General features: G+C 39.1%; 1 protein-coding gene across 2 annotated transcripts; it reads right to left on the bottom strand.

The window, feature by feature from the left end:
• Positions 1–12,141: 12,141 nt before the first annotated feature.
• On the bottom strand, positions 12,142–17,232 carry LOC131256001 (transcription factor HY5). 2 transcript variants are annotated; one of them, XM_058256999.1, is made up of 4 exons: positions 16,942–17,232; positions 16,203–16,386; positions 15,951–16,107; positions 12,142–12,372 (listed from the first exon to the last, which is right to left on the bottom strand). In XM_058256999.1, exons 1-4 carry the CDS (start codon positions 17,021–17,023, stop codon positions 12,307–12,309), a joined length of 489 nt encoding a protein of 162 aa, XP_058112982.1. In that variant the 5' UTR covers positions 17,024–17,232; the 3' UTR covers positions 12,142–12,306. The 2 variants fall into 2 exon arrangements, with proteins under 2 accessions (XP_058112982.1, XP_058112974.1); XM_058256991.1 differs by having other exon boundaries at positions 16,203–16,392; positions 16,942–17,197.
• Between the last annotated feature and the right edge of the window lie 318 nt (positions 17,233–17,550).

The raw sequence follows: 17,550 nt of genomic DNA, 5'->3' as shown, positions 1-17,550 counted from the left end.
GGTATCTATATGCCAAGCTATAGCTCCATTCGATCAGCATATGGAAGGGGTTTTCTCAAGGGAGAGAGCTTAATCAATGTAGGAGTTAGAGATGGAGGTTTTGGCATACGAGAGAAGTTGGTTGCTTTAATGACAACTTGAGGAAGGGCGGATGAAAATATTGGGGAACCGCGGAAGCAAGCACCAAGTTTAATCAAGCAAGCGAGAAACAAATACAAACAAAGTAACACAGATAATACACGATTTTACATGGAAAATGCTTCTGGAAAAAAACCATGGCACAAAGTTACAAATGATCCACCATGAAAACGAAAGTATAAGAGGTGAGATTTACTTACAGATGTGAAAAACAAAGAAAAAATCATTTTTCAAAACCCTAACTTTCCTTTAAGACAAGTTCTTTATTACCCTAATCACATTTAACACCCATATATATAGTGTTACACCCAAAATAGGAAACAAATCGCACAATTACGCAAAATTGTACACGCCATTGAACTAAACATTAATCGAATGACATCGATCAAGCAACCCTCAATCGATTGAGCATCCATGTTTGATCGATTGAACATAGCCAAAATTGTCCAGCGAGCAAACTAAAAAATTCGAGGAATTTCGATCTATCGATCTAAGTAGTCGATCGATTGAGGACTTTTGTTTAAGCATATATTAAAGACACCCAATTTCAACAATCTCTATCATGACTTTAATCTTCATGCTCCACTGCTCCAAGCTCCATCCTCTATCTCTAATCATCTCCATCATAGCTCTACTATCGTCGCTTTTCATGCATATTCCGTCTTCATTCCTTCAATGCTAAGCTCAGAGAAGTCGAATAAAATTTAAACTTCTCTATATGAATAACCTTCGTAAGCATATCAGTTGAGTTCACACTCGTGTGGATCATTTCAAGAGTAAGAACACATTTCTTAAGCACCTATTGGATGAAAATGATGATGCACATTAATATGTTTAGTACGGGAATGGTATATAGAATTCTTTATTAAATTGATCACGTTTTTGCTCTCACAATTCACCAGCACGGCTTTTTGTTGAAGACTCAATTCATTCACAATTCCTCTCAACCAAACAACTTCCTTTAATACCCTTGTCACCGCCATATATTTAGCTTCGATTGTATAAAGAGCCACTATAGACTAAAGCTTCGACATCTAATTGATCGTTTCACCTATTATCACAAACGACTAACTAGAAGTTGACGTTCTATTGTCCACGTTTTCAGCATAATTCGAATCTACATAACCTACAAGTTTTTCCTATAATTTCTTAAATATCAAGATGTAGTCCTTCCTACCTCACAAATATCGAAGTAGCCATTTTACAGACTTTTAGTATTGCTTACCGAAGTTTGACATATATCTGCTCACAACACCCACTACATATGCAATATCCGGTCTCATAAAGACCATGATATATATCGGACTGCCAAACATAAACTGTTTTGCTTCATCTGTAGTAGGACATTGCTCTAAAGAAAGTCGAAAATGAGCAGTATGAGGTGTGCTAATCGGTTTAGCATTGTCTATCCCAAACTTGAGCATGACCTTTTCAAGGTATTTTACTTGAGACAACCATAACATGTTCATCTTCTTGTCTTTATGTATATCAATGCCGAGAATCCTCTTTAAAATCTTCAGATCTTTTATCTCGAATGTCCTTGATAACTAATATATTGATCTTAGACATGCTTTGGATGACAATAAACATATCATCCACATATAATATCTATATAATGAATTCTTCATCACTTAGTGCTCTGAAGTAGACACAATAATCGAATTGCTCCTGATAAACCGTTGACTTACCATAAAATATTCAAATTTATTGTATCACTGCTTATGTGACTGTTTCAAGCCATACAACGACCTCCTTAACCTACAAACTTTATTCTTTAACTCTTATATTTCGAACTCATCTGGTTGCTTCATGTAAATCCGGTCTTTTAGTTTTCATGTAGGAAATGATCTTCACATCCATTTGTTTCAGTTCTAAATTATATTGGGCAACCAGCACCAACATAAATCTGATAGATACCAGCCTGACAATTGGTGCGAACATCTCACTGAAGTCAATACATTCCTTCTATACATAATCCTTTGCTACTAGTTTGGTATTGTATTCATCTTGTTTTTTTCAATAGATCTGAAATTGTGTGGGATAGTCTATCATAACGTGTGTAGAAGCTTGGTGAAGCTATGAAATTATGACTAAGTCTTACAGGGGGTGAGTATGACTAAATATATATTTTTGATTAATTTAAACTAATTTACCAATTAAAACGTAAAGGTAAATTGACACTAAAGCTTTCAAGCCAAAGTGAGTCTAATAATATAAACTACAAAATATGCAATAATATAATAACTAGTCTTTGAATCAAGATGTTGATATTGTGTGTAGGATGTGCTAATTATTCAATACCTAACATACTGATCAAATCCAAGGGTTGACAATTTCAAGTGAAGGGTTGCGATGCAGTAATAACTCAGTGAAACCGAGGTTGATCCATAAGGAATGGGAAACACAGCTATAAGTAGTCAAAAAACAATTTTTCTGAATTTTTAGTCTAGGGAAGTGAAAAAAAGTTTAAACAAGTAATAAAAGACAAAAGATCTAAGAATTCACTTATAGAAATTACAATATCTAATTCACTTATTCAATTTTTATAACTTAATTGAAATCGAAATTCTATCATATTTAATCGAAAAATAATTATAGTAAATCAATATTCAACACCAAATAAATATGAATTCAATTGAACGATTATCTTATGAAGCATTCAGATCTCAATCGCAGGAAATCAGGTCATCTATTGTATCCAGGGTCTACAATAGATTAATGAATTATACAGATTGATTTCTTCTCTAATCAAGCTAAGCAACTATTAAATCGAAGTATTCATTATAACCATAGTTCATAACAAATTCAAAAATAAACAACTTAAACGCTTTAAAGTAAAATTCAAATCAATTCACTCTAATATCATCATTTAAACAATTATTATTGAATCAAATAAACTAAATACCGTAATTAACTACAAGCTTCATCCGTTAACCTTGGCTAATAATATCATAGAACAAACGTAAAAGAAAAACATAAAAGACAAACTAGAACGGAGAAGAAGAACACGACTCTTTAGAAGCTCCGCCACTTCTTGCTTTCTCTTCCAAGCTCTAATTCGTTCTTAAAATGGCCTAAAACACCCCTTCGAATAGCAAAAAAATTCCGCATCAACTTCAGTTTTCTGTAATTTTATTACATTTCGATGGTGCCGAAGTGGGCCTTCGGTCACATCGAATCTAACCAAAACTTCTTTGGCTATAGCCGAATTTCTTCAAAACATGTTTGAATTTTATGTCTATATTTGGTAGCATCGAACCTACCTTTGGTGGCACTGAATATTACTTCAGTTGCACTTATTAGTTGGGCTAAATTAACTCGGAATAGGAAATAAATTGTACAATTACGCAAAATCATACACGTTCGATCTAGCCATTGATCAAGCAACCTTCAATCAATCGAGTCTCCATGTTCAATCGAACATGACCAAAATTATCCAACGAGCAAACTAGAGAATTTGAAAATTTTCGATCAATCAACCTGGATAGTTGATCAATTAAGAACCCATGTTTCAAGATAGATTAAAGGCACCCAATTTCAACAGAGGCAATTGCATTCAAATATGCAATGGGGAGTTTAAAGAGGAACGCATGCATACATTGAGCTGTAAATTGCCATCATATGTTTTTACCAAAGTTTTTTTTAAAATATTTTTATTTATTTATTTTCTATACACACTCACCAATGCACTCACACCACAGTGGGATTTCACCTCAATGGCTACTTGAACTATGACCTCTTGTTGAAACTCTTTTGAATCCACCAGCGAGGCATGAGCAAGGAACCCCCAAAGGCTAATTTGAATATAGCAATATCCATGTCGAATTTAGGAGATTGAAATCCTGGGAATTCCAAGGAATTCAACGGTCAAATGACCTTGTAAACGCACTTTTTCCAACCAACGGTGAAAAATTAATAAATTGCCAAATTACACTAAATTATGGATGTAATCCTCAATACAAACAGCCCTAAATTTAATTTGTTCTAGTTAGAAGGTAGACTCCAAAACTGAAAATAGGTGGATAGGTTAGAAAACTCTAGCCAACTATTTTAGAATTGCACATTTGTTTCGGCAAACTGTGGCCCACCTAAATAATAGATCAACATAATTTTTAAACTAGCACATCAATATAATGGTGCCCTTCTAATGGATGGATTGGATCTTGGACCTATATGCTAGGCTTGGCTAACATGTAGTATGAACATGAGTTGAATTGCACACATTGGCTTAGCAATTCTCATCTTTGGGAAAGTGGGACAGACGTGATTCCTTGCCCCTTGCTGTAGCTTGTGGGGTCCATTGTAAATGACCATGCCACATCTACTCCGTCCATCCACTTCATCATGTCAAACTACTGGATGACTCCAAAAATGAAGTAGATCCAAGACTAAAGTGCAAATAGTGGGTTGGGGAAATTATTTCCCTCATGCACCTTTTCAAACAAGCAATTCTCAAAAAATAATTCTAAAGTAGCTAGGAGCAATGCAAACAGGGCCTTGTAATTAGAGCTAAGCATGGGACAACTTGACTCATCTAACTTGTTCAGATCTAACTCGATCCAAAACGAGTGAGAAAGTCGCTCTGAATCGAGTTGACTTTGTCCACCAAACTCAAACGAGTCAAGTTCGAGTCATCCAGTAACTCGAGCCGACCCAAAATCTAACTCGGTACTGACTTGACTTGATTCGAAACTTGACTTTATATATATATATATATATGACGTTTCAAATCTCAGATGTTGTGTAGTTGATGGAGAGGCTGTAATTCTAGCAAGTGAATCTAGGCTGTGGGTGGTGATTTCAGCCCCTGAATACCTATTGCACTTGACTCAACTCGGTGTCGACTCAACCTGACTCGGTACTTGTGACCAGGTCAGACTCGGTTTGGATTAATCCGGGTCAGACTCAGACTCGGAGCGGGTCAGGCATGCGGGACTCAGTACCGAGCTTGTTCGAGTTTGGGTTAGGCCTATTTCAAAACCAGATCAAGTGGGGTCAGCCCTAGCTCGGTCCGACTAGACTGCATGCCCCGCTCTACAGTTGTAATGTGGCGCCAGTGCCAGGTATTTTTGTAATTTTTAATAAATTGATGGTTAATTTCTTTATTGCGATTTTCTTGTGATTCCTTTCTGGCTTTATTGTATTCTCTACCGTGGACTTTCAAGCAAGTGGTTATGCTGTCTATTTAGGCCAACCTGCAATTTGCCGCACCTGCGGGATTGGTACATCTAGGGTCATGTTAGATGATCCAAACCGTTGATCCTAAGATCTTTGCATTTCTATGAAGTGCCTACGAAAAGATTTTTATGAGACAATCCGTATCAAAATGGAAATAGTTCAATGCCCAATGGATTGAAATATTTAAATGCAGAGATATTCTAGGTGATCCACACATGGGGCCCATCATATAAATGGTTAGGATCATTGCATGCATGGAAGCATTAACGTCGGCCAACGGATCGTTTGCCAATAATCACGAGCATATAATTCCTAATCTTGGAAAGTGTTGAAGATTGCAATGTGTTAGGCTGACTGTCATTTTCTTCTCATTGAAAAAGAGAGAGAGGAGAGAGACTGATATTACTATGGCATATTGATGGATGATACACGGGCACCCAGATAATGTACACGTGGCATATGCGTAACTCAAGTTAAACCGTCTTCATGGTGGGCCCTACTGTACATGGTTTATAAAACAATAATCGTGCTGAAATAGTGGCTTGAGTGGTTAATTGGTTGAGATGTCTATTGATGCACTACATTTAGAAATAATCAACGGTTGGAATTCAATAAACAAATATTTATAAATTGGATATTTCAACAATCTTATTACTACTATTTCAGGTCTACTATCCATCTGCAGCAAGCTTCATGATCTGGACGGTTTGATTTGATCTGAATGTGTGCCACATGTACAGTTTCTGAGTGCCTCTGCATCATCCACCACACTCTTCCAGATTATGAAATAACTCCTCGTGAGGTCGTGTGTTCTTTTAAAAAATCCTCAAATGCAAAGAGGTTGGATGGCCCACCTTGATTGCCAGCTTTTTTCCAGCAACGTTACTCTTCAAAATCAAATTAATAAGAGATAGACTACAATGTGCGTCTGCTGCCACTCACTAAACTGTGGCAACTCATGTAGCACTAGGATCTCAACTGGGCTGGGCTTGCCGGACCTTACCCGGCCTAATTTTGGCCCCATAACAAAAAATAGGCTTGTTTCTGGCTAAAAAACCTATTTCCTGATTATTCTGTCTCTATCTCATTCATAGAGAACGGATCAAATTCTGAATCCATTTATGGTACCAATCTTATCGTAATATCCTAATAATAGGTAGAAATTGGATCCATTTTGATATTCTATATAAGACAAGACTCCATAAGTCTAAGTGACAGAACTGTGTTTCCAGGAATGCTTTCTCAATTTATTTCCATTTGATTTGGATCTATCTCAAATTCGAATTTGAGTAGAAAATTACCAAGGCTTCAATGAAAGTGGAGGGGATGGACTTCGAACAATCGATTCGTGGTCCGGCGGTGAACTCCCAAAGCTGAAGAAGGGTTCATCTGGCTTCTTTCGGTTCTGCGCAAGGATTCTGGGTGGGGCACATTGAGATGTTTGTGAGAAATCCCACCTGTTCATCCGTTTTTTGAGCTCATTTTAGATGTAAGACCAAAAATAAGGTAGATACAAAACTCAAATGGGCCACACGAGAGGAAAAAGTGGGGATCTAGTGACAACCATTGAAACATTTATATGGCTACAAAAGTTTTGTATCAATTTAAGTTTTTGGTGTTTTCACTTCATCCCATTGAAAATGACCTTATAAACGGTTTGGATGGCATATAAACATCAAGATGGAGCCTAGGAAGGTTTTAACGGTAGGCATTCGTTTCCCACTGTTTCATCTCATGTGGCCCACTTGATTTTTGGATACTCCTCATTTCTGGGCCATAAAAAGAAAAATAAATAAATGTAAATGATATCCCAGTCTATTATTGGGCTGCAGGTCCATTGGGCTAAGTTTATGGGCCCAGACCCGAACGGGTCAGTCCGTTCCATTGCCACTCCTACATTTGCAGCAGGTTCAAATTATGGGCCAGTGTGGATGGAGTATTGCCTGAAAATCACACTCAGAGAAAAAGATCCTAATATTTCAGATGGAGGACTAAGGAGATAACTCTCATCAATCTTGATGAATGAGATCTAACCGTTAAGATTGTCTGGCCAGGGTGATTTTTTGAGATCTACCCCATCGTCAATGGGACCATAATTTAGATTGTCCAGATTGGTACTAGTATATGCCACGTGTAAGGTGGATGATTCACGACCATTAATGAAAGCTTTGGGAAAAGAATGCATCAGTCTCTGTCCCGTTTGAATCATGTGGCCCACCAATCATGCTACACACCACGAATCAAATCAACCTACCAGTAGGTGATGATATATCATATAGTAGAGTATGCTGTACCATAATAGGGTAGAGCACCAATCAGAGTACTTCATGTGGGTCCCAAAAAAAAGCACTTTTAAGAATAATAATTTCCCAAAAAAAAAAATATCTAAAGAGAAGTGATCGAATAGACCATCCTGGATTTTTTTTAAGAAAAAATCCCAAAAGGAGATTAAAAATAATAAAAAAACATAAAAAGTTTTGAAAATTCATTTTATTTTCTTGTGGCCCTCCTGGATTGACGCGGTTTGGCTGGTGACCCAACAACAGCCAGCTAGCTGGTGTCAAAGATATGTGGGCCCACCATGACGTCCATCTATTTTGCAAGCTAATTTTAGGGTAGGAGCCCAAAAACGAGGCAGATCCAGAGCTCAAGTGGACCACATTGCTTTGACACCAGCTATGTGGTGTGATCCACTTAAGCTTTGGATCTGCCTCATTCATGGGCTCATGCCCTAAAATCAACCGAAAAAATGGATAGACGGTGTGGATAAAACACATACATCATGGTGGCCCTCCTAGAGCTCTGACACCAGCGGATGGTGTTCGGGTCAGCAGCCAAACCGCATCTGGATTGGATTGGTGGCTTACACGTTACATTAGGGCATAATGTATGGAAACGGATTGGCCACTCTACCTGGCACCAGTCCCGCGGCTGGTGGTCTGTGCTCTGTGGGCCCTACCATGATGTATGTGTTTCATCCATTCCTTTCATACATTTTTAAAGATCATTTTCGGCTAAATAAAAATTAGAAGTATATAAATCTCAGGTGGTGCACATCACATGAAAACAATAGTGATTGGATATCCACCATTAAAATCCTCCTAAGGCCCACTGTACTATGTATTTAATATCCAATCTGTTGATTAGGTCATACAGGCCCAGATGAAGGGAAAAAAAAAATCAGCTTGATCCAAAGCTTTTATGGCCCCCAAAATGTTTGTAATGGTCGATGCTCATTCAACACTGTTTCCTGTTATGTGGACCACTTGAGATTGGAATATAACTCATTTTTGGTCTCATACTGTAGAATGATCTGAAAAAATAGATGGACAGCATGGATGAAACACATACATCATAGTGGGGCCCACAGATCACCGACCACCAGCCATTGGCTGGTGTCAGGGGGAGTAGCCAATCCGTTTCCATAATGTATCGTATGGGCTTTCGCAGGAAGTTCCTGCGCAAGGATGCTGGGTGGGGCCACCACCATTGTTTTTGGGAAATATACTCCGTTCATCCGTTTTGCAAGATAATTTTAGGACAATCTACAAAAAACGAGGTGGATCCGAGACTCAAGTGGGCCACACGAGAGGAAACATTAGGGATTCAGTTAGAACCGTTGAAACATTCTCAAGACCATAAAAGCTTTCTTTCAGGCTAATTTTTTTTTGTATTTTCACTTCATCTCTGTGTTAATAACCTTATAAACGGTTTGGATGGCATATAAACATCAAGATGGAGCCCAAAAAGGTTTCAACGGTAGGTATTTCTTTCCCCAATTTTTCCTCTCGCGTGGCCTACTTTAGTTTTGGATCCACCTCGTTTTCGGTCGATTTTCCTAAAATGAGCTCACCAAACGGATGAACGGAATACATTTCCCAAAAACATAGTAGTGGGCCCCACACAGCATCCTTTGGCAGGAACTTCCTGCGAAAGGCTTTCGCAGGAAATCCGCGTCCGTACGGTGAACTGTGTTAGGGTAGGTCACCACTCACGGGAAATCGGATTGCGTACTGAGTTATTCATGACGCTTTGATCGTACTGAGTAAACTCAGTTGAGCCCACTGTGAATGTATGTGGTTTATCCACACCGTCCATCCATTTTTACTGCTAATTTTAGAGGCTGATTCCAAAATTGAAGTAAATCCAAGGCTCAAGTGGACCATGCCACAGGAAACAGTGTGGAATAATGATTTCCACCGTTGAAACCTTCCTAGGGCTCACAGTAATGTTTATTTGTCATCCAACCTGTTCATGAGATAAAAAAGACATGGATGAAGAGAAAAAACAAACATCAGCTAGATCCAAAACTTCTGTGGCGTCCGATAATTTGTCAATGGTAGAGGTTCAATCACACTGTTTCCTGTGGTGTGGCCCACTCGAGCTTTGGATATGCTTTCATTTTGGGCTCAATTACTAAAATTATCTGTTAATATGGATGAACGGAGTGGATGAAATAAATAAATAACGGTGGACCCCACAAAGTTTACTCAGTACTGTAAGGGTACAGACTTAGCACGCAATCCGGTTCCCAATCACGGTAGCCCACTAGCCCGTTTAATGGGTGCTTCACCTTTTTAGGTACTGGATGCTCTATTCTGTCATCGTCCATACTTGCCTTTTGCTATCCCTCACACTTAAATCTCCACCGTACATGTTACGTCTGTCCGTAATGATCTGGACCATTAACCTAGTGGGTCACCGAGTAGATGAGTGAAGGCCCCAAAAATCAAGGTAGCAGCGATCAATTGCACCGTTACAAAGAAAGGGCAATGCTGCAAAATTTCCCTCGGGCAATCCAAGCCTTTCATTCGCAGCATTTTTAGTAGGGCTGAAAGTTGGGCGGGTTCAACGCAACCGACCCATCATTGGGTTGGGCTCGGGCAGGATATTTCGGGTCTTAAGCTTGGGCTATACAAACACCAACCTGATAAAAGGGTTGGGCTCGAGTTGAGGTCTCAGGTTGCCCGGCCCAACCTGAACCCGATCAATATATAAGTTATTTCTAAGGACTCAAGCTAACAAGATATGCCAAATTTCTCTCTCCTAAATAGACTTCATGCTATGCTACATGACTTTTAAAAGAGTAATTGTGTTATATTTTAGCTTATTTTTTAAAGGAAAAAATGAAGTTCTTTATAATGAATTATCACATATATAATTAATAAAATTATAGATACAAAAAATCAGTCATATATTAAAATATAATAAATTAATGTAATAATAAAAATATTAGCACATATATACCCGACCGACCCAACCGAGCCCGCTTGGATTAGGCTTGGGTTGAGAATTCCCAACCCAAGATTGGTTTGGGTTGGGTTAGGGTTGAGGTATAGGAACCTGGGGTTGGGTTAGGGTTGAGCACCAACCCGACCCAACCCAACCCAACCCAACCCAACCCACTCTACTTTCAGCCCTAAATTTTAAGGATTGCGAGCAACGGTGCCAATGGGCTGTTCTGAGCCCAATGTCGTAAATAAATCGTACGCAGATTTCCTGCGAAAGCCTTTCGCAGGAAGTTCCTGCGCAAGATTCTGTGTGAGGCCCACTACGATGTTTTTTAGAAAGTCACTCCGTTCATCCGTTTTACGAGTTCATTTCAGGACATTTGACCAAAAATGAGGATGATCAAAAACTCAAGTGAGCCACACAAGAGGAAATAGTGGGGATTTAGTGACCACCGTTGAAACATTTATATGGCTACAAAAGTTTTGTATCAGTTTAATTTCTTGGCTTTTTCACTTAATCTCAGTGAAAATGACCTTATAAACGGTTTGGATGGAATATAAACATCAAGTGGATCCTAAGAAGGTTTCAACGGTAGGAATTCCTTTCCCCACTGTTTCATCTGGTATGGCCCACATGAGTTTTGGATCCTAATCATTTTCGGTCTCATGTCCTAAAATGAGCTCAAAAAACGGATGGGTTAGATTTCTCAAAAACATCACAATGGTCCCCATCCAGAATCCTTGCGCAGGAACTTCCTGCGAAACGCTTTCGCAGGAAATCCGCGTCCATATAAATCCAACCATTAATGGGCCACTACAGAGAAAACAATGGATTAAAAAAAAATAAAAAATAAAAGTAAATCTCATAAAAGCCACACTGTGAATCGCAACTAATGATTTGATTGTCAGATATACAGGGCATCCCATCATCATGGTGGGCCAACACCGTTCGATGGGATGGCAGCCATACACCTACCAGGTGGGTCCCACCACTAAATGGTTTTCAAGTGGTTGCACATTGCTTTCTTTAGTGTGGCCCAACTGATGATTGGCGGATTGGCCTGATTTTTATGTTGTACGCACACAAGGTCCGCTGCACCTGTTGGATGGGTTAAATATCATGCACTCATCACCTGGGCCCCACAATCGCTCTTTACAACCACCGACAATGGTTGTACTGGTACAACTAGAGCCATTCCGCGGCACGCAAGCATACAGTCAGAGAAGAGATACAGCCAAATTCACATCACGCTCCTGAATAAAGGCCAAAGATAGGCGGTCAGCATCTTCAAATTTTAGCTGGCCCATGTACTGACAAATCTAGTGTCCCGCATTACCGAATCATGGGCCCCACTCCTGTCAACTGAACAATCTTCATTACTCTACAAGCCCTCCCATAAAGATCCAGACCATTCATCAGATGGACCCCACCATATGACAGGCTCCATAATTTTAAACTTGGGCTCCGCCCAATCCATGCCGCTTTCCATGGTGGGCCATCATGTTGGTCACTACGGACATGTTTCCAATCATCCCAAATGCACAAGCGTTTGTTTGCCTCACCAAAATCCAAAGATTCATCCCAGAAAAAATAAAAAAAGATACCAAATATCTGTAAGAACCATTCCATATAAACCCATTTATCCTAAGATATATATTTTTTTTTCTTGCCTTTTTTGAGACAGATTGCTACAATTTTCTAACACAATTTTCACAAAATTCTTTCCATCTAACACAAAGCTCAGGTGGGGTCTCTTTTTCACATGGACGCTTCATTGGCACTGCTAGTTCCTCCTCTCCTACTAACTGTAGTATTCTTCAATATCTACAGAAAAGGATATACCATTAAAGTAAAAATAAGTAAGAATATCAATCCTACTTCAAAACAATTAACGGTCCACTCAGGTGATGGATGATCAGTTTAAAAAAGGATGATTGAGGGCGGTGTCAGTTGGTGATGGGCATATGTGATGATGATGTCTGCTGATGCATCTATAAAAAACAAACTAAAATTTCAAAACAAACATGGGTCATATAGCTTCGGGCATTAATGCATAATATATGGCAGGAAGTGCGACATCCATGTAACTAGTTTCTCAAATACAATGTTGAAATTTTCCACACCGACGGACTACCCATATGCGAATGTTACCAAGGCGTAATTTCCAAGTGGAAGAAGGTTAAGAAGAACATTGATAACGATGACGAAGATTATGATGATCATTATCATCATCATCAACATCATGACATGCTGGCAATGGGTGGCACTACAAGACTAATAAAGCACATCAGCAAAAGAAATAAAAATTTCAATGTAACCTAAAATGGGATGTACATCATAACAGAAATGACCTCATAAAGGCAATAGAAACGAACATCCGAAGATGGTGGTGGTGATGCAATCATGTCATGCCATGATGACAACTGTTATGTACTTATACAGGTTTAGGGTGTGTTTGGTTGCGCCAAGTAATCATGAAATTTCTTGACACATCATGATTAATCAGTCTTTTGGTGAAAATTTTCATGACTTCTTAAGAAATTTGGTGCAACCAAAAGCACCCTTGCATGAATGTAACAATATAAGAATTGATAAAACTTAAATGGGTTGTGGTGATTTGCAGATCCAAATCCATCACCATTCACTACAAACAATGATCTCGATTATGATCCTGTCCATCAAAACATAATTACGGAAAATCATAGTAATCAAGAGAACTTCCCAAAGAAGGATCTACAACCACCTGCTTGCAGCTTAAAACAGGATAAAAATAGGTTAAAAAATGTCCCAGGCACCAAGCATCAACAGAAACAATTCCACATAATCCAATGGCATTTCTTAAATGCAATAACCCTAGAAACGATAAGATCAGTGAATGAGTCGAAATTCTGAGCCGAAAACCAATAGCCCATCTCATGGATGTGCCAACAGTAAACTAACTTCAATGTTCGGTAATTTCTAGCCACTAGATCTATAGACCTTTCTGGGACGCTGCTCTTAACTTTTTGTGAGTGTCCATAATGGGCGATGGATTGGATAATTATGGACTAATCAGTGTGTTTTATGGGCTATAGCCTGTCCAAAATGTAGAAAACAAAATGGGCAGTCCACATCCATCACCAAAGTGCACCAATTGAGGATTTGCAAGGTCAACACCAGTTACCAAACAGTATTGGATCCCAAACAAAATAAAATCAATGAATGGTATGGTCTAGCTAAGCGCATTCATAACAACGGTAGGATCGATTAACTCACATTATCCTGCGAAAATGGTCCTGATCTCCTAGAAGATAGAAATGGAATTGACTCAATGGTGCATAGTCACCACACATTCGTAAATGTGGACATGTACAAGATCCAGGCAGCTTATTAGTTGGGCAGTACCATGGATTTGCGAAAAACAGGTTACATGATCATAACCATTAAAGTGTAGAACGTGGATCACCGGTCTACTTCCCTTTCTTCCTCCAATTTAAAAGTTGGTTAGTCTTAAGAGTATCTTTGGCCAGGGCAGACCCATAGCAGGTCACAAGCTCATTGACACATTATAAAAAAAAAAAAAACCCAAACCAACATTGTATCACAAATACCTCAGACCATCTTCTAGCTTAAGAAGCCACAACGGAAATTAGCAAAAACGGTTAGGATGACGACAATAAAGACAAAGAGGATGATGGTGACAGCAATGATAATGGCAATGAATAGGAAGCAATGTACATACATGAAAGAAAGAAAATAAATATCAATGCAATTGTAATGGGCCTACCAAACTGCACCACTGGCAATAGCAATGATTAATCAGAAGGGCAAATTAATAGAGACATTCACATTGTGATAGTGATGGTGATGGGTGTGCACCATCTCTATGGATAATACAAGCAATGGGAAATGTTCCTATTTATGCTATGGTAAGGTCAAGTGATGTGGGACCCACCATGATGTGTTGGACATCCACCCTGGTTCATCAGATGCAACACCCCCGCTTAGGCCTAGAGCCCAAAATCTAGCCTGATCCATGACTTACGTGGGCCACATCACAGGAAACAGTTGAGAGTCTCGGAGTCAACATCAACCCATGAAAACCCCTGATTGTTTGTGGGTCCCACCGAAGATGTGGTTTAGACATCCGGCCCGCTCATTGCACATGTCCCACCTAGATAAGGGGTTTCACCAACTTTCAGGCCATTCCAAAACTCAAGTGGCCCCACAGTGATTTTAGATGTTCAAGGCATGATTTTACAATATTCCACATGATGTGGCCCAATTGAGTTTTGGATATGGCTGATTTCCCAATGTTTAAGAGGGCAATCGCAATCACCATATGCACAGTTTACATGCCACATACACATCGCAGTGGGGCCCGCATGGCTCGACCTTATTATAACTTATGGTTATGGGTTTAGTGAGGAAGTGGATTGCGTCCTGCCCCAGCCTGGACGTTAATCCATCCAGGCAGGGCTTTGTGGGGCCCACTGTGATGTATGGGTTTTATCTACACCGTCCAGCAATTTTTCATATCATTTTAGTATGTGAACCTAAAAATGATGTAGATCCAAGGCGCAAGTGGACCACACAGTGGGAATTTAATTCCCACATTAAAAACTTCTTGTGCGCGGCAGAAGTTTTGGATCAGTCTGATATTTGTGTTTTTCCTTCATCCAGGTCTATATGGCCTTATGAACAGGTTGGATGGCAAATAAACATCACGGTGGCCCCTAGTAAGGTTTCAATGGTGAGTTTCAACTCACCATTGCGCTTCCCTGGTGCGGTTCACTTGAGCGTGGGACCTGCCTAATTTTTACACTCATACACTAAAAATGATCTAAAAAAAATGGATAGACGGTGTGGATAAAACCCATACATCACAGTGGGCCCCACATAGCCCGCATTAAGCATTTAGTGAGCATGCATCATTAATGGTAACAATCATGAGGGAAGAAATGTACAAAGGTCTTCAATTCTAATAACAGGGTCCAACCCTAATTTGAATGGGACACCCCCAAAAATCTCATCAACAGTAAATCAAAACCTATCAATCTACCATTTACAAATAGATGGTCTAGAAGAAATGCATTAACGATCCACATTCAACTAAATAGAAATTCCAAGATTGATGATGGTGATGATGATGATGAGAACAAACCATGATGGAAATCAATATATATGCATACATGTTCAAACATACACATGAATAAACACCATTAACAACCAAATCAAGATAAAGACCCCAACCAACAGCATGCCATGAAGAAATTAAGAATACCCAAAATACCCCTCTACATTGTAGATATTATATGGCATTTAGGCCATGGCCCACCAAAAAAGAACATTCTATGATGATGATTATGGTGATGTGGGCATGTTATGATGATGATGATGGTGATGGGAGGATAGATGCATACATGTCTAAGCATCTGGTTCTCATTTTGCAACGTGGAGAGTCTCTCTTCAAGCTCAGAGTTCTTGGTCTCTAAGTCCTTAACCTTCACCTCCAGCTCATTTAAGTAGGCCTTCTTTCTTTCCCTCGCTTGCTGAGCTGAGACTCTGTTCCTAAGCAGCCTTGGGAGTAAAGAAATTTACGAAAATGCCATTGGTCAGATTAACAGCGAATATCAACCGGAAAATGACGGGATCTGCCGGATTCAGGCGCATACCTTTTCAAGCGCTTGTGTTCCTTGTCAGCTGGGGTTCTCCCCCTCTTTCTTTGGCCCGGTTCGGTTGAGGCCTGTGCCCGGTCCGTCCCAGCAACCGAACCGGCTTCCCGGCCGGACGTCGACGGACCGGCTTGTTCGCTGCCGATTTCCGGCACTCTTCTTATCTCGTCGTCGCTTTCGAGCCCTTCTCCTGTAAAAAATAAAATAAAATAAATAATTACATATTTTGATAAATTAATAAAATGGATTTAGAAAGAAATAATCTTTTTTTTTTTTTTTTTGCAACAGAAAATAGCCCAAATGGAAAAAGAAATCATACATTCTCCATATCCCATAAAATAAAGTACGGAAAAAAAAGAAATCCAGATTCATTTTTTCGAATTTTAAAAGAAATTTGCATTCTTCGGCTGAGGAGAAAAAAACCAAATGAAAAATCTCGATTTATATCATAATCCCCAAAACCAAACGGAAAATCACAAATTTAATCAAATTTATTATTTTCGGCAGCAAATTTTTTTTTTTTTTTTTTTTTTTTTTTAAAGACTAGAAACTTCTATTCCATCTAAACTCACAAAAATAAAACGTTTATAATTAAAAAAATCATTATTCCAGGGATTAAAAGAAAAACCCAAATGAAGAAAATCTCGTCTGCTCCTAAAAAAGGAGAAAAGTACCGATTTCAACGAAAAAACCACCATTTTGGCTGAGAAGAAAAAAAACGCAGATGAGAAAATCCGACCTTCTTTCATTTCCATCTGAAGAGCGGAGCTCGAAGATCTCTCGCTGCTCGAGGGCAGCGAATTTGTAGCTTGATCTTGCATTTTTCTGCTGCAGAGAGAGAAAGAGAGAGAGAGATATTTTGTTTTGTGTAAGTTTGAGAAGGCGAGAAAGGGCGCGTTTATTTTACGACTGTTCAGTCAAAGGTAGTATGAAGAAGAAATCACAGCCGTTGTATTTCGTTTCATCGGACGGTGTTTAAGTGGTGAGCGTGGTCGCTCTGGAGCCATAAAGGAGACTGTTCAATCCAAAGGCGTAGAGACATGGAACGTGGGCTGCTTTCAACCGTTGGATTTGAAAAAGAAATCTGACGGCGGGTAAGGTGCGTGCAATGAATAGAGGCGAGCTGGGATATTTGTAGAAAAGGAAGGATCTGGATGGAGAGTAATTATATAATACGTCCCAGGCATATTTGTACGGTATACACGCTTTTCTATATTTCGATAAAAGGGACCCAATTTCTGTAATCCAGACCGTTGGTCTATTGGATCACGATATGTATGAAGAGTAACCTAAAAATAAAGAAATTTCAGAATTTAAGAATCATATTATATATTTATTTGAATATGGA

This window comes from Magnolia sinica, chromosome 1 (genome assembly GCF_029962835.1).
Source record: "Magnolia sinica isolate HGM2019 chromosome 1, MsV1, whole genome shotgun sequence".
NCBI classification, from domain to species: Eukaryota; Viridiplantae; Streptophyta; class Magnoliopsida; order Magnoliales; family Magnoliaceae; genus Magnolia; species Magnolia sinica.
This window is presented reverse-complemented; position numbering and strand designations above follow the sequence as displayed.